The sequence below is a fragment of the Bufo gargarizans genome, chromosome 1 (genome assembly GCF_014858855.1).
Source record: "Bufo gargarizans isolate SCDJY-AF-19 chromosome 1, ASM1485885v1, whole genome shotgun sequence".
Lineage (NCBI taxonomy): Eukaryota > Metazoa > Chordata > Amphibia > Anura > Bufonidae > Bufo > Bufo gargarizans.
The window spans coordinates 231,268,439-231,293,644 of record NC_058080.1 but is presented as its reverse complement, the minus strand read 5'-3'; the positions used below and the strand labels follow the sequence as shown (position 1 = coordinate 231,293,644).

Here is a 25,206-nt window from a genome sequence, read left to right as displayed (position 1 = left end):
GATCTCTGTAAAGCATTTATGTAGTCTCTAATTTGGGGGGCCGTTTCCAGTCTCCAGGGCTGATAACTCTAATGAACGTATGTTCTGCAGCAGAGGTAGCTCTTTCCTTCCTTTCCTGGGGCGGTTTTGATGGGTTTCATAAATGCACTTGAGGATAACGTGAAAGTTCTGGAAATTTTCTGCATTGACTTACCTTCATGTCTTGGAATAATGATGGAATGTCATTTCTCTTGACTTAGTTGGGTGGTTCTTGCCATAAGGTGGATTAGAATAGGGCTAAACACTGTATGGAGCTGTGTACCAATCCTACCTCTCACCACCCAACTGATGGTCCCGGACAGATTATGCAAGAAACCCTTGAGGCATACTGTAGCTGTTAACTGAAAACCATGCCAGGTGACCACCTCATGAACATGACTAACAGAATGCCAAGAGCTGCCATCAAAGCAAAAGGGGACGACTGAAGAATCTAAAATATAAAACACATTTTGGTTTAACACTTTTTTGTTTATTACTTAATTCCATATGAATATTTGCACTGGTAACTGGCTTAGTGATAGAAAACAGGGGGTGGTTATTAACGGTACACACTCAGATTGGGTCACTGTCACTAGGGGGGACCACAGGGGTCAGTATTGGGCCATATTCGCTTCAATATATTTATTAATGATCTTGTAGAAGGCTTGCACAGTAAAATATCAATTTTTGCAGATGACACTAAACTGTGTAAAGTAATTAACGTGATGAGGACAGTATACTGCTACAGAGGGATCTGGATAGATTGGAGGCTTGGGCAGAGAAGTGGCAGATGAGGTTTAACACTGACAAATGTAAGCTTATGCACATATAGGAAGGAATAATGCAAGTCACCCCTACATACTAAATGGTAAAACACTGGGTAACACTGACAAATGTGCACCCCAGAATTAATGCCTCTCAGTAAGAGTAATTGCCCCATTAATGCACCCCAGAATGAATAATGCCCCCATTATTGCCCCGCAGAATGAATAATGCCAGTAGGAATAATGCCCCCATTAGTGCCCCCCCAGTAATACTATTGCCCCCATTAGTGCCCCCAGTAAGAATAATGCCCCTTTTAGTGCCCCAGTATTAATCATGTCCCCATTAGTGCCCCCTAGTGAGAATAATGCCCCCATTAACAATAATGTCCCCATTAGTGCCCCCAGTAGGAATAATGCCCATGAGCATCCCTAGCATAGCGGGTGATGCTAGGGAGGTTCGATCCCGTCCCTGCCTGCCAATGGCTGCTCCCCCCGACACCGGATGTTTTCATAGGCGCATGGGGAGAAGCAGCTGCGGCGGTGCGGGGACCAGGAGTGGCGCGGGGAGCAGGGTAAGTATATTATCTGTGAGGGGCCCGAATTTATGGGGGAGCAGTTTTTAGTATTGTATAACCCCTTTAAACAGAAGGCTCACTTTACATCATATATGTCCTGGTTCACATTTGTATAAAGTTAAACTTTGACCAGTATTAGGAGTAGCAACCATATAGAGCAGATTCAGTATATATGGTGAGCCTGCTCCAACTGAACACATTTGAAGTATGATGGAAAGAGGTTAGGTACCACATAGAGTAGGTTCCCCTCCCGAAGGAGGTCACCTTGCTGTGGCGGATGGGCACAAATATTTTTGATCAAAATATATTTCCTAAGTACCTCACATTTATTTGATATAGTGAATATAGCATTAGTTCATATATTTTATGTTTGCAGGGTGCTGTTTATTGTGTTTGCTTCTACTTTTGAAGTTTCGGCCATGGTGATGTGTACCTGAACCTTCACTTCATTTTACAGGATGACTAACTTGGTCTTTCCTTTTAGCAGCCAGGGACGCAGTATCCCAGGGGCATGGATTTGTGGAGATAGAGTGACTTGTCTTTCGCCAATTCAGCTTAACTTTGCATGTTTTTTTTCCTCCCTAGTTTAGGTTTTTATTACATAACTTCTCTTCAGGCTGTGGTGGACTGACACATAGGATATTGTACTATATGATTGCTTTCACTATACTTGCATAATAACTTCTGTGTCATCGATGTATATTATTCACTTACAACTTAGGTACAGTATGAACTAAATCTGGTCTGTCTGAGGCCATCTTTATGACACCTGTCTGACTGGAGACTTCTTCTGCTTTCTGAGGAGAAACTTCACCTGTGAAGAGTCAAGTGTACATGTATATGGGCCCATGCCAGCAGCTCAGGGGTTAAACATTAGTGGGGGCATACACAGTGGGGTGGACATCACCCCCTCAGCGTCCCGTGTGCTGTCCCTCCCTTATGTGAGGTATGGTGGGAGACGTGAGAGGCCAGTGAGGGAGGGAGGAGAGCTCGGCTGGGAGGCGGGCAGCTGCTCCTGCATTTCTTCCTCCTTCTCCTCAGCATCACTCTTCAGTTCTTCTCTCGGTGCACAGCTGTACGGAGCCCGGCATACAGCTGAGCCAGCCTGCTAACCTTCTGCCCTCCGCTACCTCACAAGCCCTGGGGAGTCCTGTATGTCCGCGAAGGGCAGGAAATGCAAGGAGCTGCCCTCTGGCAGGGTCAGTTTCCCGGACCTGGGGGAGCGCGGGGGATGGCTGGCAAAGAATGGGGGTCAGTGGGCGCCACTGCCTCAGCCCCAGGGAGTGCTGGTCTTACCTGCGGAGAGCAGCTCCTTCATTGCCGGAGGGTCCCACAGTGACTACCACCTCCACTCTCTGTGAGTATACTACTTCATATTACCGCACACATGGGTAACTATATGGCAGCACAGTTTTCTTTTGCTCTTGACCCCATCTTACAATAAGGCTTCTATGAGGGGCATGCACTCCTGTTATATATGGGAGTTATAGGGGAACTTTCTTACTCCTTTCCTGTGATGTCAGCCATCAGTCCTATACACAGAGCTCTATAAAACATTGCAGCTATTACTAAACTGCCATTATGTGTGCCACAGCTGGATACGAGGGTTATCAGGAGCATGTATAGGTTCAGTGCAATGCTGGAGAGAGCTGGTGGAGGTTCAGTGCAATGCTGAAGAGAGCTGGTGGAGGTTCAGTGCAATGCTGAAGAGAGCTGGTGGAGGTTCAGTGCAATGCTGAAGAGAGCTGGTGGAGGTTCAGTGCAATGCTGAAGAGAGCTGGTGGAGGTTCAGTGCAATGCTGAAGAGAGCTGGTGGAGGTTCAGTGCAATGCTGAAGAGAGCTGGTGGAGGTTCAGTGCAATGCTGAAGAGAGCTGGTGGAGGTTCAGTGCAATGCTGGGGGAGATCTGGTGGAGGTTCAGTGCAATGATGGGGGAGATCTGGTGGGGGTTCAGTGCAATGCTGTGGGAGATCTGGTGGAGTTTCAGTGCAATGCTAGGGGAAATCTAGTGGAGGTTCAGTGCAATGCTGAAGAGAGCTGGTGGAGATTCAGTGCAATGCTGAAGAGAGCTGGTGGAGGTTCAGTGCAATGCTGAAGAGAGCTGGTGGAGGTTCAGTGCAATGCTGAAGAGAGCTGGTGGAGATTCAGTGCAATGCTGGGGGAGATCTGGTGGAGGTTCAGTGCAATGCTGAAGAGAGCTGGTGGAGGTTCAGTGCAATGCTGAAGAGAGCTGGTGGAGATTCAGTGCAATGCTGAAGAGAGCTGGTGGAGGTTCAGTGCAATGCTGAAGAGAGCTGGTGGAGATTCAGTGCAATGCTGAAGAGAGCTGGTGGAGGTTCAGTGCAATGCTGAAGAGAGCTGGTGGAGATTCAGTGCAATGCTGGGGGAGATCTGGTGGAGGTTCAGTGCAATGATGGGGGAGATCTGGTGGAGGTTCGGTGCAATGCTGGAGGAGATCTGGTGGAGTTTCAGTGCAATGCTAGGGGAAATCTAGTGGAGGTTCAGTGCAATGCTGAAGAGAGCTGGTGGAGGTTCATTGCAATGCTGGGGGAGATCTGGTGGAGTTTCAGTGCAATGCTAGGGGAGATCTAGTGGAGGTTCAGTGCAATGCTAGGGGAGATCTGGTGGAGGTTCAGTGCAATGATGGGGGAGATCTGGTGGAGGTTCGGTGCAGTGATGGGGGAGATCTGATCGGAGGTTCGGTGCAATGCTGGGGGGGGGGGGTCCTGGTGGAGGTTCAGTGCAATGTGGGAGAGATCTGGTGGAGGTTCAGTGCAATGCTGGGGAAGATCTGGTGGTGGTTCAGTGCAATGCTGGGGGAGATCTGGCGGAGGTTCGGTGCAATGCTGGGAGAGATCTGGTGGAGGTTCAGTGCAATGCTGGGGAGACCTGGTGGAGGTTCAGTGCAATGCTGGGGGAGATGTGGTGGAGAGGGATGAGACAGCGTGTGGCCACATGGTATCATACACCTCTGTGTATCTTCCGGCTTGGAGGTGTAATGTAAGGTAATCCTCAGAGGCAGCCATTCACATTCAGCACAATGCCCAATTCTGCCATTCTGAGATTTGGCTCCTGTTAATCAAATAACAGGAGAAAAGTCACCCGGTCACTTAGCGTCTACCTGCTGAGGTCCTGCAGGATTTCTGCTCGCCTTGCTGATTTTATTACAGGATGGGAAATTAAACATTTTCTTCTACTTTCCAAATGTGTCTGATTTGTATGGGTCCTGCGCTCCGGTGATATACATATATATATATATATATACATTGATACTCATTTATGTAACGGGTTGGTGGCCATATATACCGGTAATCAATTATGTAAATGTTTGATTGGTCATATACTATATACTATGTACATTTGTGTAAAGGTTTGGATGGTCATATACTTTATATTGCTTTTAATTGATGTACATGTTTGGATGGTCATGTATCGAGTCAACAACCAGCATCCTGTACATCTCCAAAGATGATCTGAGAAACAGACGCTCATTGGCTGAAATTTAGCCGACCAACGATAGACCATTATCAGATGAAAAGAAGTCGGCCATGTTTAGTATTTGCGTCCGATACTCAGTTGAAAGATCTTTTGTCCATGGCTCTTTTTCATTGAACGTGTATTGGCAGCTTGTACAGTTGCAATGTCCAATATGGACTCAAATGTGTAAGGCCGTGTCTGAAAGGAACGTTCACTAGATGTTTGTTCAACAACTTTCATCTTGTATGGCCACCTTTTAGATGTCTATGTTCATTGGTTTTACTGGAGGTGTGGGTTTCTATGATGGTCATTTACTAGGGTAGATTGCAGGGGATAATATTACATTTCCCATTTTCTAAAACTGTGAAATCTTCCATAAACTTCTATGAGCAGTAGACTCTATCTTTAAGACATCTCACCTCCGTTTTTCTCCAATCACCGCCTTCAGGTCTGTCAGTCTGCTCCACAATCCATAGAATATACTAGGTTTTGTCAATCAGTGGTAGACATGGTCATTTCCTATGTTACTGGATGGTCTTTGTATGTGTTTGTGGCAGAATAGTACTCTTATGTCATTAATAGTGACCTTGTGTCCACAGTACACAGTGCCCTGTTAGTAAGAATGTAGTCATAATCCCTGTATATTTCACTGATTGACTGGGTCATATAGATATCAGATAAATGTTCTTGTGTATTTGGTCTTCTCCACTATAATGTCCATGGCATGGGATGTGATGGTGAGCAGAACAATTGTCTTGCTCTCCTGTCCTGGCATAGCAGTATGGCTGCGGGTATGTGTACAAGCTAGCACCAATTTTCATTTTTGACATTAAAGGGGTTATCCAAGACTTATAAAGACCTTCTATACTTACCTGGTCCCCGTCACTGGGTTCAGTGTCTGTCTCTCCCAGGACGGCTCTTCCTTTCCCTGCAGCACTGAAAACATATCCGTCAATGGGGGACACATGACCGCTGCAGCCAATGACAGGCCGCAGCAGTGACCTGCTCCCCTTGTGTCACGTGACCAGTTGTTGTGACACAAGGTCACCACAGTGACCTGTGATTGGCTGCAGCAGCCACGTGTTCCCCCGTCAACTGATGTTTTCAGTACTGCAGGAAGAAGAAGAATCGGGAGCGTTAGACCCCGAACCCAGGTAAGTATGATCTCCACCGCGGGTCAGCCACTCTGGCAGGTCTGTATTAGGCTACTTTCAAACTGGCGTTTTGGCTTTCCGCTTGTGAGATCTGTTCAGGGCTCTCAGAAGCGGTCCAAATCGGATCAGTTTTGTCCTAATACATTCTGAATGGAAAAGGATCCGCTCAGAATGCATCAGTTTGCCCCTGATCAGTCACCATTCCTCTCTGGAGGCGGACACCAAAACGCTGCCTGCAGCTTGACGAAACTGAGCCAAACGGATCCGTCCTGACACACAATGTAAGTCAATGGGGACGTACCGTTTTCTATGACACAATCTGGCACAATAGAAAACGGATCCGTCTTGGCTATGTTAAAGATAATACTAACAGACCAGTTCTGAACGGATGCAGACAGTTGTACTATCTGAATCTACACAAAATGCGAGTGTGAAAGTAGCCTTAGTCTCAGGTAGCCCCTTTAAAGAGGACCTTTCATGTTTTTTTATTAATTAAGATAAATACCTTTACTCGCTGATGCTGCCACCCTGCCTGATTTTTAAAAATATTGCTCCTGCGCCCCGCTGTGTTCCCCTCTAGTTTTCCCGCTCAGCATGTTAATACTGAGCATCGGTAAACGGAGGAGGAGACCCCAGGGTTTCTCAATGGGCATCTCCTTCTCTCTGGCTGTGCCGCAATCTAATCATAGCGGAGAGCTTTAGAGCCAGAGAGAAGGAGACGCCCATTGAGAAACCCTGGTGTCTCCTCCGAAAGAGAAGACGTCACCGGCGCAGGCGCACTGAGGGAGTGCTGAGGAGGCGAGCCTCCTTATCTCAGAGTGCCTGCGCCGAATCAACACAGGCGCGCGATTTTTGAAATGCTGACAGGGCCGGCCGGAGGAGGAGATCGCGGCTGGCCCTGTCAATTTAACAGGAGGAGGGGGCGGTTTTCTGCGGCTGCTACCAGCAAGTAGACACCCTACTTGCTGGTAGACAGGTAATTAGCATATCATAAAAGTAAGTTTTTTGCCAAATCTACTGAACGAAAATTATTAATAACATAATGTATAGCAATATCGCAGGATAGGGATTATAAGTACACACAAAAAAATAATTAGTTTAGTGGGGTGACAGAAGCCCTTTAAACATTCTACTATAAGTATCATAGCATATTGTTTGAGTTTTACTGAATTTATTGTGGATTATAACGTATACTCATGTTAAAACTGAGCAGCTAGTCATTATAAAATGAAGCTAAATGAGCAGTGCTGGGTCTGCTGTGTGTCAATCTGATAATTAAGTCATTATCTGAGTAATGTACAGGAGATGCCGTTTGAAGTTTGAGTTAGCAACAGCGCCCCCTGCTGTACAGATCATGATGCTTTTCTCTCAGCGCTGGTGAATGACGGTGAATAGCTTTATCTAGAGATTTGTGCTTTTACTTTATGTGGTTGAACATTTTGATAACTAAACTAACAGCGCTGATAAAAATATATGTATAACTATATAACCTTTGCTCTCTAAACCGATGATTTCATACGACACAGATTAAGCAGCTATGTTATATTTGCAAATAATAAATGCTAATGGGTTTTTGCAAATAGATGAACAATTTTCTTGAAATTCATTTTGGGTCCCATTCTAACGAATCGGTTGGCAGATCCTATTCGGGTATGAATAAGGCCTGTTTCTCACTACCGTTTTTTCTTTCCGTTTTGTGGGGCGTTTTTTGCATTCTGTATACGGTCCATATACGGAACCATTCATTTCAATGGTTCCGCAAAAAAAGCGGAATGTACTACGTATGAATTTTGTTTCAGTATTTCCGTTTTTCCATTCCGTTGAAAGATAGAACATGCCCTAATTTTGCCCGCAAATCACATTCCGTGGCTCCATTCAAGTCAATGGGTCCGCAAAAAAAGGAACACATACGGAAATGCATATGTCTTCCGTATCCGTTCCGTTTTTGCAGAACCATCTATTCAAAATGTTATGCCCAGCCCAATTTTTTCTATGCAATTACTGTATACTGTATATGCCTTACGGAAAAACTGAACGGAAAGAGAAACACAATGGAAAAAAAAAAAACTGAACAACGGATCCGTGAAAAATGGACCGCAAAACACTGAAATAGCCATACGGTAGTGTGAAAGAGGCCTAAATGTGACCAGAATCCGATATGCTCAGGTCCCCCTGACACTGAGGACTGTACCGCAGCATTGGTAATATCAGAGTGACAGTGACATATATGGCTAGGGGTTACAAACTGCCTGTCTAATAACACATTTTAGTTTTGTCATCTCTGTCTTCTCCCCTGTAAAATGTTTGTCCGCTGTTTGACAGATTCGTCTGAATTGAATCAGAAAATATTCGTATTTGGGTGGAATTCAGATTTCTGGGGAATTCAAGATAACTTTGGAATCAATTTGCTCATCTCTGTTTTCAAAGTATAGAATTTCCTTCTTGTAAGAAGATAGGTGCCTTGTGTGTATGCTTGTATTTCCGTTGCTTCTCCCAAGGAGTCCAATACCGGGTACTGCTGTACATACTATTCACACCTATTACTAACGTCTTTATGTGCCAACCCCGGACTGCACGGCTCCAAAGAAACTATTTCTTTACTATTCCTTTTACAGTTCAATGATAGTTTGTCTTCTGTTGCTATACATGATACTGCATGCGCCAGATCAATCCAGATCAGGCATAGCCAGATAGTGTTGCATGCCCTCTGGAAGCCCTAGACTATAATGGGATTTGGCGGGAATCTAGTCACTCCCCGGCATTTATGCTGGGATTTGGTCTGACAAATATTGTTTTGCACAACAGTTTTTGTCCAGCCGATATAGTTATAGCAAGAATATAGTTCTACTTGGGTTTAAATACTGGAATAAAATAAAAAAAATCTTTTTTTTTCATAGTCATATCTTTTCAGTTATCTGTACGGAGCTTTGTGGGGGCTCATTGTTTACGGGGCGAGCTGTACTTTTCAGTTATACCATTTTGGGGTGTGTATCACTTTTTGATAATTTTTTATTCAAATTGTGGGGAAGGTGAAGTGACCAAAAAAGGGTGAATCAGCCATTTTGATTTATTTTTTTCTATTTTGCTGTTTGCTGTGCGGGATAAATATTTATATATATCCCCCTCTCCCTGCTAGGGGGAGCCTGCATTCACGGGTTTTCGTGCTTTCAGATGCTATGGTCACATTTGACTACGTCATCTGATGGATTTAATGTGTGCAATCTATGTTAGGCCTCTTTGACACGAGCGTGTCCGGATAAGGTCTGGATGTGTTGCGGCAAACCCGCAAGAGTAGGTACCCAATTGCAGTCAGTTTTGACTGCGATTGCGTTGCGTTGTTTAGTTTTTATCGCGCGGGTGCAATGCACGCGGGCGCATTGCACGCGCATGATAAAAAACTGAATGTGGTACCCAGACCTGAACTTCTTCACAGAAGTTCAGGTTTGGGTTCAAGGTTGTGTAGATTGTATTATTTTCCCTTATAACATGGTTATTTTATAAGGGAAAATAATAGCATTCTGAATACAGAATGCATAGTACAATTGGGCTGGAGGGGTTAAAAAAATAAAATAAAAATATTTAACTCACCTTAATCCACTTGTTCGCACAGCCGGCATCTCTTCTGTCTTGTTCTGTGAGGAATAGGACCTTTGATGACGTCACTCCGCTCACCACATGGTCCGTCACATGATCCATCACCATGGTGATGGATCATGTGACGGACCATGTGATGAACTTAGTGACGTCATCAAAGGTCCTATTCCTCACAGAAGAAGACGGTTTTCTTATCCGCAATTGCAGGAAAAAAATAGGACATGTTCTATATTTTTCTGGAGCCGCAGACCGGATGATCGGGGGCACGCTCCGGAAATGCGGATGCGGAGAGCACATAGTGTCCCCATAGAGAATGAATGGGTCCACACCCGTTCCGCAATTTGCGGAATGGATGCGGACCTATTATACGGACGTGTGAATGGAGCCATAGTCTTTCAGTGCACCTCTGAGCACTAACAGCGTGGGAAAGGGGGTAGTAAGAAAATTAAAAAAATTGCAATCTGGACTCCTTGTTTGCAGTACTGTGCATGTATTACTACAGATAATAGTCCAGGATTGTGGGGAAAGGTTCCCTTTAAAACATCTTTTATTGGGAAATCAGAAAGCGGGCTGGAGAAGGTTTTGCCTTCATACAGTCTGATCTAGTAGTAGTTGTTGTTCACCAAGCATCTATTTTTCCCAGGCAGGAAACAGAAAATGTGAGATTGTTGAAAATGGTCACCTACTAGACCTAGAAATAGTCTATAGTGAAGAAAAGTCTATATGGAATTGTTCAAAACTATCAGAAAATGCAAGGAAATGGAGCCACTGCATGAAAATAGTGAATCATAAATTGTGATTTTGAGATCTTTACTTGTTGAAAATGAATTTCTTCAAGGACACCTATGTCACATAAGTTGATTTCAGCTACTGCCATTTTACAACCTGACCTGATCACAGGTAAATCTCCACACAACATCTTTATTGTATCCGTATTAGCCTATATAACTGCTGAGTGACTGGTTTATTGAGCTTTATTTACCGTATGTCCCCCCCATTGTCAAGGGAATGGACTGATCCCCTGGACACAAATATATGCATCGATTAAGTCCCTCTTGCTGTTCTATTTTGATTGCAAGCTCTAATGAGCAAGGTCCTCTCTCCTTTGCCTCACTGTCTAATGCTTGTTTGTTATATCTACATTGTTGTTTCTCCAATTGTTAATCAATTGATTGTTGATACTATAAAATAGAGAGAGAGAGTATTAAATGTCCTAACTGAAAAAATACCCTAGACATAAGAGAGCATGCCAAAAGCCAAACTCCTTCACTCACTGTCAAATTATTTAAATACAAGATATGAACAAACATATTGATACACACTATTTAATTATTAAATTCAGGTGTTTCAATCACTTCTATTGCCACAGGTGTATAAAATCCAGCACCTAGTCATGCAATCTGCCTTTACATTCGTTGATGCCACCATTACAACAAGTCAGTTCATGAAATTTCTTCCTTACTAGCATGGCCGGTTTTAGACAAAATGTGGCCCTGAGCAAAATCAAAAGTGGGGCCCCAAATCTTGTAATAATGTACTAACAACACAGTTACAAATCACTTAAAAAAAATGCACCAAAATGATACCCAACTGATAATACTAGCTAATTCCTCAGGCCGATGTTAAAAGCTGAGAACTTTGCCAATATCTTCCAGTCAGGATAATATCGGAGCCCCTCATACACCATGTCACGGTGATTCAGCACGCATGGGGTCCTACCACTCAACTGCCCGTGTTATGTGAACAGGGTGTGAACAGTGCTAGAAACCAACTCACAGCCAGACTCTCACATGCAGTTACAGTTACATTTACATTCTGTCGATTACGGCCCTCCCTCGCACCCCATTTGCAGATTTGCACCCCATAAAGCTCCTCACACAGATTTGCACCCTCATGACCACAGAATACACCACATGCCCCCAGGGCTGTGGAGTCGGAGTCGGGGAGTAGGAGGCAATTTTGGGTACCTGGGGTCTGACTCCTACTAGATTTAAATTGGAATAAAAAAAATAAAAAAGCAAGTTTAAATGTCCCAATTCACAAAAAGTTATAATTAATTACCGTATTTTTTGCCCTATAAGACGCACCTAGGTTTTTGAGGAGGAAAATAGGAAAAAATATATTTTGAACCAAAAGGTGTGCTTTTGGTGGGTTTTGAACTAATGGTGGTCTGTGGATGACACTATTATGGGGGCATCTGTGGATGGCACTGTTATGGGGGCATACGTGGATGGCACTGTTATGGGGGCATACGTGGATGGCACTGTTATGGGGGCATACGTGGATGGCACTGTTATGGGGGCATATGTGGATGGCACTGTTATGGGGGCATATGTGGATGGCACTGTTATGGGGGCATATGTGGATGGCACTGTTATGGGGGCATATGTGGATGGCACTGTTATGGGGGCATATGTGGATGGTACTGTTATTGGGGATCATTGTGGGGGCATCTGTGGATGACACATATACAGCATCTTATCTTATGTGTCATCCACAGATCCCCCCCATAACAGTGTCCCTGTGTAGTGAAAGGGGGCTGGCATCTGTTTCTGTAATGGCAGCGGGGCCCGGTGCCTGCTTCATTCATAAAGTGGGCGGAGCAGGCGCGTGTTGTAGTGAGCTACGCTACGAGCGCCCGCCCGGCCTCCTGACTGCCAAGAAGTTAGTAATAAGTAGTACAGCGCTAGATTTAAGATGATTGGAATACTTTAACAATACCCACAAGTTAGATATGATTACCATATACTACAGTGAGCAAGGCCCGGTGTAGTTGAATACAGTGACTGCACCGGGTCCCGCTGCCAATACAGAAACAGATGCCGGCCCCCAGCCCCTCCTCCTTCTCAGCCTATTCACCGGACGGTCGCAGCATTCGCCCCATAAGACGCACTGCTTTTTTTCCCCCACTTTTGCGAAAAATACGGTACTTCTCTACTGTAAGAATAAAGGCCAATGCATGCAGTGCGTCACGTTACCGCAAAACGAACACGTTAAGTGACCATGAAGAAGCATGCTTTTCATATGCTTCACTATATGGCACACAACGCACAGTTGAGGAGCAGCAATACTTATACTTTCCATTGCGTGGGATTCCTCTTCAGGCACGCTTTCCCCCTGTGGAGATCGGGGAAAGGACCCTGTTCTATAGATATTTATAAATAGGCTGCAGCCTGTACTAGGGTTCCAGGCTCATTGTTAGTATATCCCAGTTCAGGCCACTAGATGGCAGCACTGAACTGTGATATATTGATTTCTATACAGAATAATGGAGCAATTTACATCTGATGATTGTAAGTTGTGGTCCACTTGGGGGACTTAAAAAGAAAAAAAAATGTTTTGAAAATATAAAAAAACTAAAAGATTTAAATCACTCCCTATTTCCCAAAATAAAAAAATAAATAGCATTATGGGCATTGCTGCATGCGAAAAAGCCCATACTATTAAGATATAAAAAATGGAGTAACAGAAATAAATAAAAAAAAAAGGCTGAATCGCCATTTTTTCATCACTTTATCTCCCAAGAAAATTGAATGAAAAGTGATCAAGTCATACACACCCCAAAATGGTATTGTCAAAAATGACAGATCGTCCCGCAAAAAATTAGCCCTCACACATCTCCGTAGATATAACTTTTAAAAAGTTATAAGGGTCAGAATATCACAATGAAAATAAAAATAAAAATAATTTTCTACAAAGTGAGTCCTGATGAGGCTTACTGAGGCTGGGCTTGCTGCAGTGAGCGGGCTTAACCGCCTAACGCAGATGTGCGGTCCGGAGGCGGCAGCCCTGCGCAGAGTGACGCATATACGCGTCATCTCGCGAGAGCAGAGATTTCCTGTGAACGCGCACACACAGGCGCGCGCATTCACAGGAACTGAAGGTAAGCGAGTGGATCTCCAGCCTGCCAGCGGTGATCGCTCGCTGGCAGGCTGGAGATGTGATTTTTTTTAACCCCTAACAGGTATATTAGACGCTGTTTTGATAACAGCGTCTAATATACCTGCTACCTGGTCCTCTGGTGGTCCCTTTTGTTTGGATCGACCACCAGAGGACACAGGCAGCTCACTAAAGTACCACAAAACACTACACTACACTACACCCCCCCTCCTGTCACTGATTAACGCCATAAGGAACCCCTGATCACCCATGATCACCCCATATAGACTCCCTGATCACCCCCCTGTCATTGATCACCCCCCTGTCAGGCTCCGTTCAGACGTCCGTATGATTTTTACGGATCCACGGATACATGGATCGGATCCGCAAAACACATACGGACGTCTGAATGGAGCCTTACAGGGGGATGATCAATGACAGGCGGGTGATCACCCATATAGATTCCCTGATCACCCCCTGTCATTGATCACCCCCCTGTAAGGCTCCATTCAGATGTCCGTATGATTTTTACGGATCAACGGATACATGGATCGGATCCGCAAAACACATACGGATGTCTGAATGGAGCCTTACAGGGGGGTGATCAATGACAGGCGGGTGATCACCCATATACTTTCCCTGATCACCCCCTGTCATTGATCACCCCCCTGTCATTGATCACCCCCTGTAAGGCTCCATTCAGACGCCTGTATGATTTTTACGGATCCACGGATACATGGATCGGATCCGCAAAACGCATACGGACGTCTGAATGGAGCCTTACAGGGGGGTGATCAATGACAGGGGGGTGATCACCCATATCTATATGGGTGATCAATGACAGGATGGTGATCACCCCATATAGACTCCAGATTGGTTCAGGAGCAGCAACACAAACGGCTTATGAAGAGCAGAAATGGTGAATACGCAGCAGCTGGGCAGGGGAACGCAGATCCAAAGCGGTCCAATGGCATGTAAAAAAGAATGGAGGGCCACAGCAGCGTCTCACCAGAAAACTTCTTTATTCAGGAACACTCCTCACAACAAGGCATATAAAAAATAGTTTGCAGCAACGTTTCGGCTAGGAGTAGCCTTTGTCAAGCATGTTAACAAGTTAAAATCACAGCCTATAAGTAGCACATGACAGGCCCACCCACACCGCTAAGCAGCCAATAAGATTCAAATTTATGTATAACACACCTGTGTATGAAATCAATGGGGACCGACATGCTGAAATAGATTAGCCAGCTGTAGCAAAACGTACCTATGTGAGGCCATCATATACAGAGCTCCTCCGTCCCTCCAGCGTCCCATGATCGGCAGTGCGCATGTCTGCATACGTCATCGCATGCGCCACCACGCGGCGGCGCGCGTATGACGTGCCCAAGTGAATCAGAATGCATAGTCCACGCCGGACAACTTACATCATCAGGCGGCGGCCGACTGACGTCACGAGGCCACACCCACCTGGCGTTACGGATTGGAATATGCATGAGGACTCAAATGGGGCTGTACATGGAGGGCGATCGCACCACTGTAGCACATGAACAGTGTGCAAAAACGCTCTCCAAGGATAACAACAATAAGGCATAGAAAGCGCACTGCCATTAATACTAGCGCAAGGAAGGAACAGGGAGATATGCAAAAACATATAGGCATCACATAGGTACAGCAGGCATAATAAAAAGAACAGGAATCACTAGATATTGGTGACAAATAGTATTTTCACTGTGCACAGGTTACCATTGATAAATAATATATCATACACAGGTGTGTGTAGACAAAACTACAATGATCATCATGATGCTATAAAGCGGTGTGATTAAGGCACATAATTAAAAGAACAAAGCAAAAAATACTGTAACAGAGGAGAAATATGAAGTCAGCCATATAAAGAATATATCTTGCTTAAATCCAGATTTTAGCTGATGCCAGCCACATTAAATTCGAGATTTAAACCAAATGGCTGTAGGGATTTCAGTGTGTAGATCCATTTGAGTTCCTTCTTCCTTAATACCGCATCCCTGTCACCCCCTCTCCGTAAGGGGCCCACACTGTCAATAACTCTAAAGCGAAGCTGGTTAACAGAGTGACCCGCCTCCACGAAGTGTTTCGCAACGGGCTTATCCATGTTCATCTTGCGTATGGTACTCTTGTGTTTGTTAATACGCTCTCTAATCTCCATGGTGGTCTCTCCCACATAAATAAGGCTGCAGGGGCACTGGATGGCATAAATCACATCCCGTGACCTGCAGGTATAATAGCCCTTGATTTTATATTTTTTCCCACTGTAAGGGTGGGAGAAATATTCACCTTTGAGAACGTTACCACAATTACAGCAAGATAAACATGGATAAGTCCCGTTTTTGCGCGGTGCAAGAAGTTTTTGTGTCGGTGACTGGCCACCTACATCGGATTTAACCAGTCTATCACGGAGACTAGGGTTCCGTCTGTATGCCATCAGCGGCGGGGATTTGAACTCTTCTATATCTGGCAAACCCCGTTGGAGTATATGCCATTCCTTTCTGAGGATATTGGCAATGTTGCCGCTATCCCGGCCGAAGATGGACACAAACGGAACCCTAGTCTCAGGGACCGCCTTTGTTGATTTCCGTAATGCCGTGCACCTGTCAACCAGCCTCACCCTCTGTTTGGTTCGAGTGAGTAGGGGTTTCGGGTAACCTCGTTCCAAGAAACGTGTGCACATCGTGTCAATCCTTTGTGCACACGTTTCTTCATCAGAGACAATTCTCTTCACCCTTAAGAGTTGGCTCCATGGAAGGGAGTCAAGCATTCTATGTGGGTGGTAGCTATCATGCATAAGTAAAGTGTTGCGGTCAGTAGGCTTCCGATAGAGGTCCGTAGCCAAAAGACCCTCCATCACATAGACTCGCACATCAAGGAACTGCAACTCACTAGGAGAAACAGTTATAGTGAATTGCAGACCCGGGACACCCGCGTTCAAATGAAGATGAAAATTATCAAGTTCATTCAAAGTGCCTGTCCAGATCATAAAGATGTCGTCGATGTAGCGCCACCAACATAGGACTCTCCCAGAGAAAGGGGAGTGATACACGAGTTTGTCCTCCACCTCAGCCATAAAGATGTTAGCGTAGGTGGGGGCCACATTGGACCCCATGGCCACACCCCGCTGCTGCTGATAGAAGGTGTCCCCGAATAGGAAGTAACTCCTCTTCAGGACCACCTCCAAGAGGCGGAGGACAAATCGGCACACACCCGGGGAGAGCCCCATGTCGGTCAGGGCCACATCGACGACATCTAACCCATATGTATGGTCATATAGACTCCCTGATCACCCCCCTGTCAGGCTCCATTCAGACATTTTTTTTGGCCCAAGTTAGCGGAAATTGTTTTTTGGGGGTTTTTGTTTTTTCTTACTAAGTCTCATATTCCACTAACTTGTGTCAAAAAATAAAATCTCACATGAACTCACCATACCCCTCACAGAATCCAAATGCGTAAATTTTTTTAGGGCCCCTAAAAAGCCAGGGCAGTATAAATACCCCACATGTGACCTCATTTTGGAAAGAAGACACCCCAAGGTATTCAATGAGGGGCATGGCGAGTTCATAGAATTTTTTTTTTTTTGGCACAAGTTAGCGGAAATTGATTTTTTTTTTTTCTCACAAAGTCTCCCTTTCCGCTAACTTGGGACAAAAATTTCAATCTTTCATGGACTCAATATGCCCCTCACGGAATACCTTGGGGTGTCTTCTTTCCGAAATTTTATGGGGTCTGTGTTGCGTGAAAAACGCACAATATAGAGCTTGCTGCGATTTTCACGCAACGAACAAGTGATGCTCATGTGCACAGCCCCATAGATATGAATGGGACCGGTTTTAGTGCGGGTGCAATGCATTCTCCTCACGCATTGCACACGCGTGGAAAACAGTGATGTTCTCACTGCCAGGTCCTGTCAATCAGTGGAGAGGGTGCAGCAGTTGTAGAGAGCAGAGCCTCTGATTGTAATGGCAATGCCGCCGCTGCTCATAGAGGCTCATTTACATATATTAAAGCTTCATTTTTCTCAGCAATGTGGGCACATATGAACATTGGACCAACAAAGGGGTTGTCTAACCTCAGACATTGGGGCACATTGCTAGAGGTGGGACCTGCACCTATCTTTAGAACGGAGCCCGCAAAGTGAAGGGGGGCTCATAGTGCATGTGCGGTTGTCCTCCATTCATTCCTATGGAATTTCCAGTTGCGTGGAAAACGCACAATATAGAGCATGCTGCGATTTTCACGCAACGCACAAGTGAAGCGTGAAAATCACTGTTCATGTGTACAGCCCTATAGAAATGAAAGGGTCCTGATTCAGTGCGGGTGCAATGCGTTCAACTCACGCATCGCATCCACACGGACTACTCGCCCACGTGAAAGGGGCCTTAGGAAGGCCCTTTTCTGTTCTAGGATGATTGTGCCACAGTGCACAAAGCAAGGTTCATGGTTGTGTGAGTTTGTTGTGGAAGAACTTGACTGGCCTACACAAAGCCCTGACCTCAAACCCATCGACCAACTTTGGGATGAAATTCAATGAAAATTGCGTGCCAGACCCTTTCATCCAATATCAGTATCTGACCTCACAAATGCTCTTCTGGGTGATTGGACACAAATTCCCACAGACATACTACAAAATCTTGTAGAAAACTTTCTTAGAAGAGTGGAAGCTGTTTTAGCTGCAATTGAGGACCAACTCCATTAATGCTTATGGATTTAAAATGAGATGATATAAAAGCTCCTGTACATGCAATACACTGATGAGCAAAAGGGTAACAATGTTTTGAACTTTTGACTTTCAGGCCCATATCTCACCATCCACTACAGTTTTGAATGTGAGACTACCATCATTTTATGGACAATTATCTTGGCTATCTCATACAGCGAGGACAGTGTCAGAGTGACATTTAGTCAGTATGGGTATGAAAATAGTTTGGTCTTGAAATATCAGACAAATCTCATAAGATCATGCTGTTAGTATACTCGGGACAGGCTTCACTGCATTACAGAGAGCAGGACTCAGTGGTGTGTCGCAGAGCCGAGTAAAAGAGCATCTAGCACATGGCCAGTAGCAGAACCTGAAGATCTGCAGTGCTGCCAGTTAAGTGTGCCCTTTATGAGGGTATATCTATTTTTGTACATGCCACAGTCACAAAAGGGGCTATAATAACCCTTTGCAATGAGCAATCAAGACAAATCAGTTCCCATGTCAAATTCCCTACCCCAGGCAGTGAGCATGCATTTCCATACTGGCTGAAAGATATCACTCTGACGCTGCCCCTGCTTATTGGAAAGTCTCAGCCTCAGAGGAAATGTGTCCCTAAATGCCCTTTTGGACATCCAAAGCTTTATTTATATGAAGGGCACCAATAAAGCTGGGGGCCATATCTCATGAACTGGGGAGACCTGATGCATAAAAATAACAACAGGGCTTTTAGGGGAGCGGCGTCAGTTAAAGCAAGAGCTTGTTTCACTTTTTCTGACTGGTTCTCTTTAAATAAAATAAAAAAAAGAATCTCAAATGTTGTACAATATCTAGAGTTGGAAAGTACATTTTTATTGTTTTTAGCTTTTTCAACTGTCATTAACGTTACATTAATGTAATGCATCAAGTGGCAGTGAACAAACTATTTTGTTCTCAGACATTTTTAGGATTTAATAAGGTGCCTTTTGTTTGTTACACTTTTGCATCTACAGTATCTCACAAGAGTGAGTACACCCCTCAAATTTTTGTAAATTCTTTATTATATCTTTTCATTGGACAACACTGAAGATATGACACTTTCATACAATGTACAGTAGTTAGTGTACAGCTTGTGTAAGAGTGTAAATTTGGTGAGGCCTCATAATAACTAAACACACAGCCTCTAATGTCGAAACTGCTGGCAACAAAAGTGAGTGCACCCCTAAGTGAAAATGGCCAAATTGTGCCCATTTAGCCATTTTCCCTCCCCGGTGTCATGTTACTCATTAGTGTTACAATGTCTCAGGTGTGAATGGGGAGCAGTTGTGTTAAATTTGGTGTTATCACTCTCACATTGTCTCATACTGGTCACTGGAAGTTCAACATGGCACCTCATGGCAAAGAACTCTCTAAAGATCGGAAAAAGGGAATTGTAGCTCTACATAAAGATGGTCTGGGCTATAAGAAGATTGCAACACCCTGAAACTGAGCTGCAGCACGGTGGCCAAGACCATATAGCTGTTTAACAAGACAGGTTCCACGCAGAACAGGCCTCACCATCGTCGACCAAAGAATTTGATTTTATGTACTCAGCATCATATCCAGAGGTTGTCTTTTCAAAATAGACATATGAGTGCTGCCAGCATTGTGGCAGAGGTTAAAGGGGTGTATGGGGGGGTCAGCCTGTCTGTGCTCAGACCATACACCACACACTGCATCAAATTGGTGTGCATGACTGTCGCCTCAGAAAGAAGCCTCTTCTAAAGATGATGCACAAAAAAGCCTGCAAACCGTACAAGCAGACTAAGGGCATAATTTCAAGCGTGTGTGGCAGCAACTAGATGAGGAGTACAAAGACAAGTGTGTCTTGCCTACAATCAAGCAAGGTGGTGAGAGTGTCATGGTTTGGGGCTGCATAAGTGTTGCCAGCTGTGAAAATCTACAATTCATTGAGGGAACCATGAATGCCAACATGTACTGTGACATACTAAAGCCTTGCTAAAGAAACTGAGGGTAAAGGTGCTGGACTGGCCAAGCATATCTCCAGACCTAAACCCTATTGAGCATCTTAGGGGCATCCTCAAATGGAAGGTGGAGGAGCCCAAGGTCTCTTCCACTCCTCCATGATGACATCACAGAGCTGGTGGATGTTAGAGTATTCCAATGGCAACCTGTGAAGCTCTAGTGAACTCCATGCCCAAGAGCAGGCATCCTCAAACTGCGGCCCTCCAGCTGTTGCAAAACTACAACTCCCAGCATGCCCGAACAGCCTACAGGTATCAGCCTACAGCAGGGCATTGTGGGAGTTGTAGTTTTACAACAGCTGGAGGGCCGCAGTTTGAGGATGCCTGCCCAAGAGAGTTAAGGCAGTTCTGGAAAATAATTGTGGCCACACAAAATTTTGACACTTTGGGCACAATTTGGGCATTTTCACTTAGGGGTGTACTCACTTTTATTGCCAGCGGTTTAGATATTAATGGCTGTGTGTTGAGTTATTTTGAGGGCACACCAAATTTACACTGTTATACAAGCTGTACACTGACTACATTGTATCAAAGTGTCATATCTTCAGTGTTGTCCCATGAAAAGATATAATAAAATATTCACAAAATTGTACTCACTTTTGTGAGATACTGTAGATGCAGAAGTGTAGCAAACCAAAGGCACCTTATTGAATCATAAAAATGTCTGAGAATGAAATTGTTTGTTCATGATGATCATCTAGCAAACTAGCAACAATCACATTTCATGTTATATGTGGAGCTAAAAATGGTTTTTCAGAAGCACAAACAGGATATGCTGCAGACAAATGAAAACCGTATGAGAACGCATGATTGTACACTATTAACCATTGTTTGTCTCCATACTCACGATGACTGCCATGTGTAAACGGCAATTAACTAGCTCCAATCAACATGGTGATCAAAATTTTTTCCAGAAAGCTGCCCATATTAAATTATTTTAAAAAGGCATCTGTCAGCAGATTTGTCCCTATGAAGCTGGCTGACTTGTTGCATGTGCACTTGACATCTGTGTTGGAACCATGTTCATATGTGCCCACATTTCTGCACAAAAAATGGTGTTTAATATATGCAAATGAGCCTCTAGGAGCATTAGGCCTCTTTCACATGGGCGTCGCGTGTGAGGGCAGGATAGGATGCGGGTGCTTCACAGGAAAATGTGCCATTTTTCCATGCGAGTGCAAAGAAGTAAATGCACAGAAAGTTCGGGTTTGGAATCGGTGTTGTGTAAATTCTATTCTTTTCCCTTATAACATAGTTATAAGGGAAAATAATAGCATTTTTTAATACAGAATGCTAAGTAAATTAGGGGTTAAAAAAAACATCCACTTGTTCGTGCAGCCCGGCTTCTCTTCTTTCTTCTTCTTTGAGGAACTGGGAGAAAAGGACCTTTGGTGATGTCACTGTACTCATCACCATGGTGATGGACCACGTGTTGTGTGCGGAGCCATCACATGGCCATCCCCATGGTGATGGATCATGTGATGGACCATGTGATGAGCACAGTGACGTCACCAAAGGTCCTTTTACTCCCAGGTCATCAAAGAAGAAGAAAGAAGGCGAGCCGGGCTGCGCGAACAAGTAGATGAGGTGAGTTTAATAAAAAAAAAAAAAATGTTTAACCCCTCACTAATTTACTTAGCATTCTGTATTAAGAATGCTATTATTTTCCCTTATAACATTGGACCAACAAAGGGGTTGTCTAACCTCAGACATTGGGGGACATTGCTAGAGGTGGGACCTGCACCTATCTTTAGAACGGAGCCCGCAAAATGAAGGAGGGCTCATAGTGCATGTGCGGTTGTCCTCCATTCATTCCTGAGGGAGCGCCGAAAATTTCCAACACCCAAATAAAAGTGAATGGAGCGGTGGCTGCGATTGTGCGGTGCTCGGCTATTTTTGGCACTACCATAGGAATGAATCGAGAGTGGCCGCACATGTGCGGTGCACCCTCCTTCACTTTGCAGGATCCTTTCTAAAGATAGGTGCGGGTTGCACTCACAGATCTGTACTCACAAGTGACTGAAAATCCATCAGAAAAATCTGCTGCAGATTTTACCTCATATCCACAGTGAAAAATACTAAACAAAGCTGCAGAAAAGACATTGAATTTCGCCATCTCAAATGCAAAGGGTAAAATCTGTAAGAGATTTCAAATCTACAATGCTGCACTTTTTCCGCTGCAATTTTTTTAATGCAGCATGTGGATGAAAATTCAGAAATCCTCATCCACTTTGCTGGTACTGTACAAAACTGCGGATTTGCAGTGCACAAAGCCACGAGAAATCCATAGCTAATCAGTCACGTGTGACTCTTGCCGTATTGCCGTATTGCGGATCCGCAAATGCCATATTGCGGACCGCATTTGCACGGGTGCCGTTCCGTACTTCCGTTTCGCAAAAAGATAGAACATGTCCTATCTTTTTGCGGAACTTCCGGATCACGGACCCATTCAAGTGAATAAGTCCATGATCCGCTGCGGCTGCCCCACGGACTGTGCTCGTGAATTGTAGCCCTCATTTTGCGGGCCCCAGCACGACAACGGGGCACACACCCATTAACCCCAAAAAAACATAGCCAATTTTCATTTTTGCATTTTCCTGTTTTCCTTCCCACCTTCCAAGAGCCAGAACATTTTAAAATTTCAAATTCACATCACCTTGTTATGAGGACTTTTTTGTGGGAGGATTGTTTTTTTTTTTTTGTGGTGTCATAACCATAGCTTGTATTGGAAAATGGGGGGAAAAATCCTTTGTGGGGTGAAATTAAAAAAATTGTGATTCCACAATGTTTTTTGGGGGTTTTGTGTGCACTAAAAATGACATGAAAGCCTTATTCTGCGGGTCAGTAGGATTACAGCGATACCAAACTTATATAGTGTTGTTAATTTTTACTACTAGAAAGGAAAATAAAAAAAAACTTTACATTGCCATATTCTGATGGCCATAACATTTCTAATTTGCCATCTACAGCTCTGTGTGAGGGCTCATTTTTTGTGGGGTGAGCTGTAATTTTATTGCCACCATTTTTGGGGTACATACAACTTTTTGTTCAGTGTTCAGTGACCAAAACACTTTTTTTTTTCATTGCAGCATTCTCTGCACCTGATAAATATTCCTATTCCGATTTTAATAGTGGGTCAAAGGGGGAGATGTATCAAATATATTATGCTACTACTGAGGTGTAAAAAATGAGCATATTATGACACACTCCATATTTGCAACTTTTTAGGGGTACTTTTACACTTGCGTTATAGGATTCCTTCGCCGGAACTGCCTGCCGGATCCAGAAATCCGTCTAACAAATGCATTGAAATACCGGATCCGTCTCTCCGGTGTCATACGGAAAACTGGATCCGGTATTTATTTATTTAGCATTTTTAAAGGTCTGCGCATGCGCAGACCAGTAAACCGAGTCCATTTTTCTGGAACACTTGGTACCGGAAACGGCATTAATACATTTCAATGTAAATTAATGCAGAATTCGGCATTCCGTCAAGTTTTCCGGAATTTTGGACAGAAAAAATACTGCAGCATGCTGCGGTATTTTCTCCAGCCAAATACTGTAAGAGGGACTGAAGACATACTGAACAGAATGCCTTAAGATAAAACGGAAGCGTTTTCTTTCCGGCATTGAGCCCCTGTGACGGAACTCAATACCGGAAAACTTTAACGCTAGTGTGAAAGTACCCTTAGCTTCTTGTCACTTTCCTAATGTGAGGAGAAAATGGGCAGGGCTGAGCAGAGGGGTCAGGACATTGTGTGGCCCAATAGCTAGCTAGCTGGTGTAGATTAGAATTTCTGGTGCAGGGCATGGCAGAATGCACCTGGCTTTCAGTATCACTCTTATGCTGACGACACACAAATCTACCTCTCTGGTCCAGACATCACCACCTTTCTATCCAGAATCCCACAATGCCTATCTTCCATATCATCCTTCTTCGCCGCTCGCTTTCTAAAACTTAACATGGATAAAACAGAACTCATCATCTTTCCCCCATCTTGCTCAACCCCCCCAACAGACCTATCTATCATGATCAATGGTTGCACACTATCCTCGGTCAACCAAGTCCGCTGCCTTGGAGTGATCTTGGATTCTGCCCTTTCCTTCCGACCGCACATCCAAGCCCTTTCCACCACCTGCCATCTCCAACTAAAAAACATCTCCCGCTTCCACGCTTTCCTCAACTTTGAATCTGTGAAAATGCTTGTACATGCCCTCATCATCTCCCGCCTGGACTACTGCAACATTCTCCTCTGTGGCCTCCCATCTAGCGCTCTCTCACCCCTCCAATCTATCCTCAACTCTGCTGCCCGACTAATCCACCTCTCACCCTATTACTCCTCTGCCTCTCCCCACTGCCAATCCCTTCACTGGCTCCCCATTGCCCAGCGAATTCACTTCAAAGTACTAACAAATACATACAAGGCCGTCCACAACCTGTCCCCTCCCTACATCTCTGAGCTACTTTCCAGATGCATCCCCACACGCTCTCCGATCCTCACAAGACCTCCTTCTCTCCTCTCCTCTTATCACCCCTTCCCACAATCGCCTCCAGGATTTCTCCCATGCATCCCCCATACTCTGGAACCCGCTACCCCAATATATCCGACTCTCACCTACAGTGGAATCCTTCAAAAGAAACCTGAAAACCCACCTCTTCAGACAAGCCTACAACCAGTGACACTGCTGCTTCTATACCGCCATGACCAGCTTCACCCGCACCTACTGTGTCCTTCTCCCATACCATGTAGATTGTAAGCCTCACAGGCAGGGCCCTCTCTCCTTCTGTACCAGTCTGTAACTCGTCTTGTTTATGATTAGTGCAATTGTCTGTATTATGTATGTGCACCGCTTATCATATGTACAGCGCTATGGAATGAATGGCGCTTTAATAATAAATAAATAATAATAATAATAAATTAGGTGCAACTCACTCTGGCACTCCTTGCGACTTTTTAAAGCCAGCATTTTTAAAGCCTGGTGTACAGGACTTGATAAGAATCAACCATTAATGAA

The 25,206-nt window shown here is 44.5% G+C and overlaps 1 protein-coding gene across 2 annotated transcripts in view; it reads left to right on the top strand.

The window, feature by feature from the left end:
- The first annotated feature begins 2,431 nt into the window (after positions 1-2,431).
- The window catches only part of TRPC3 (transient receptor potential cation channel subfamily C member 3), a 390,327-nt gene continuing 367,552 nt past the window's right edge, over positions 2,432-25,206 (top strand). The window contains exon 1 of one of the 2 annotated variants that reach the window (XM_044302077.1): positions 2,432-2,714. In XM_044302077.1, the coding sequence (XP_044158012.1) occupies positions 2,512-2,714 (203 nt within the window). In that variant the 5' untranslated portion in view covers positions 2,432-2,511. The remainder of the gene's footprint in view (positions 2,715-25,206) is intronic. The other variant, XM_044302086.1, reaches the window with a different exon arrangement.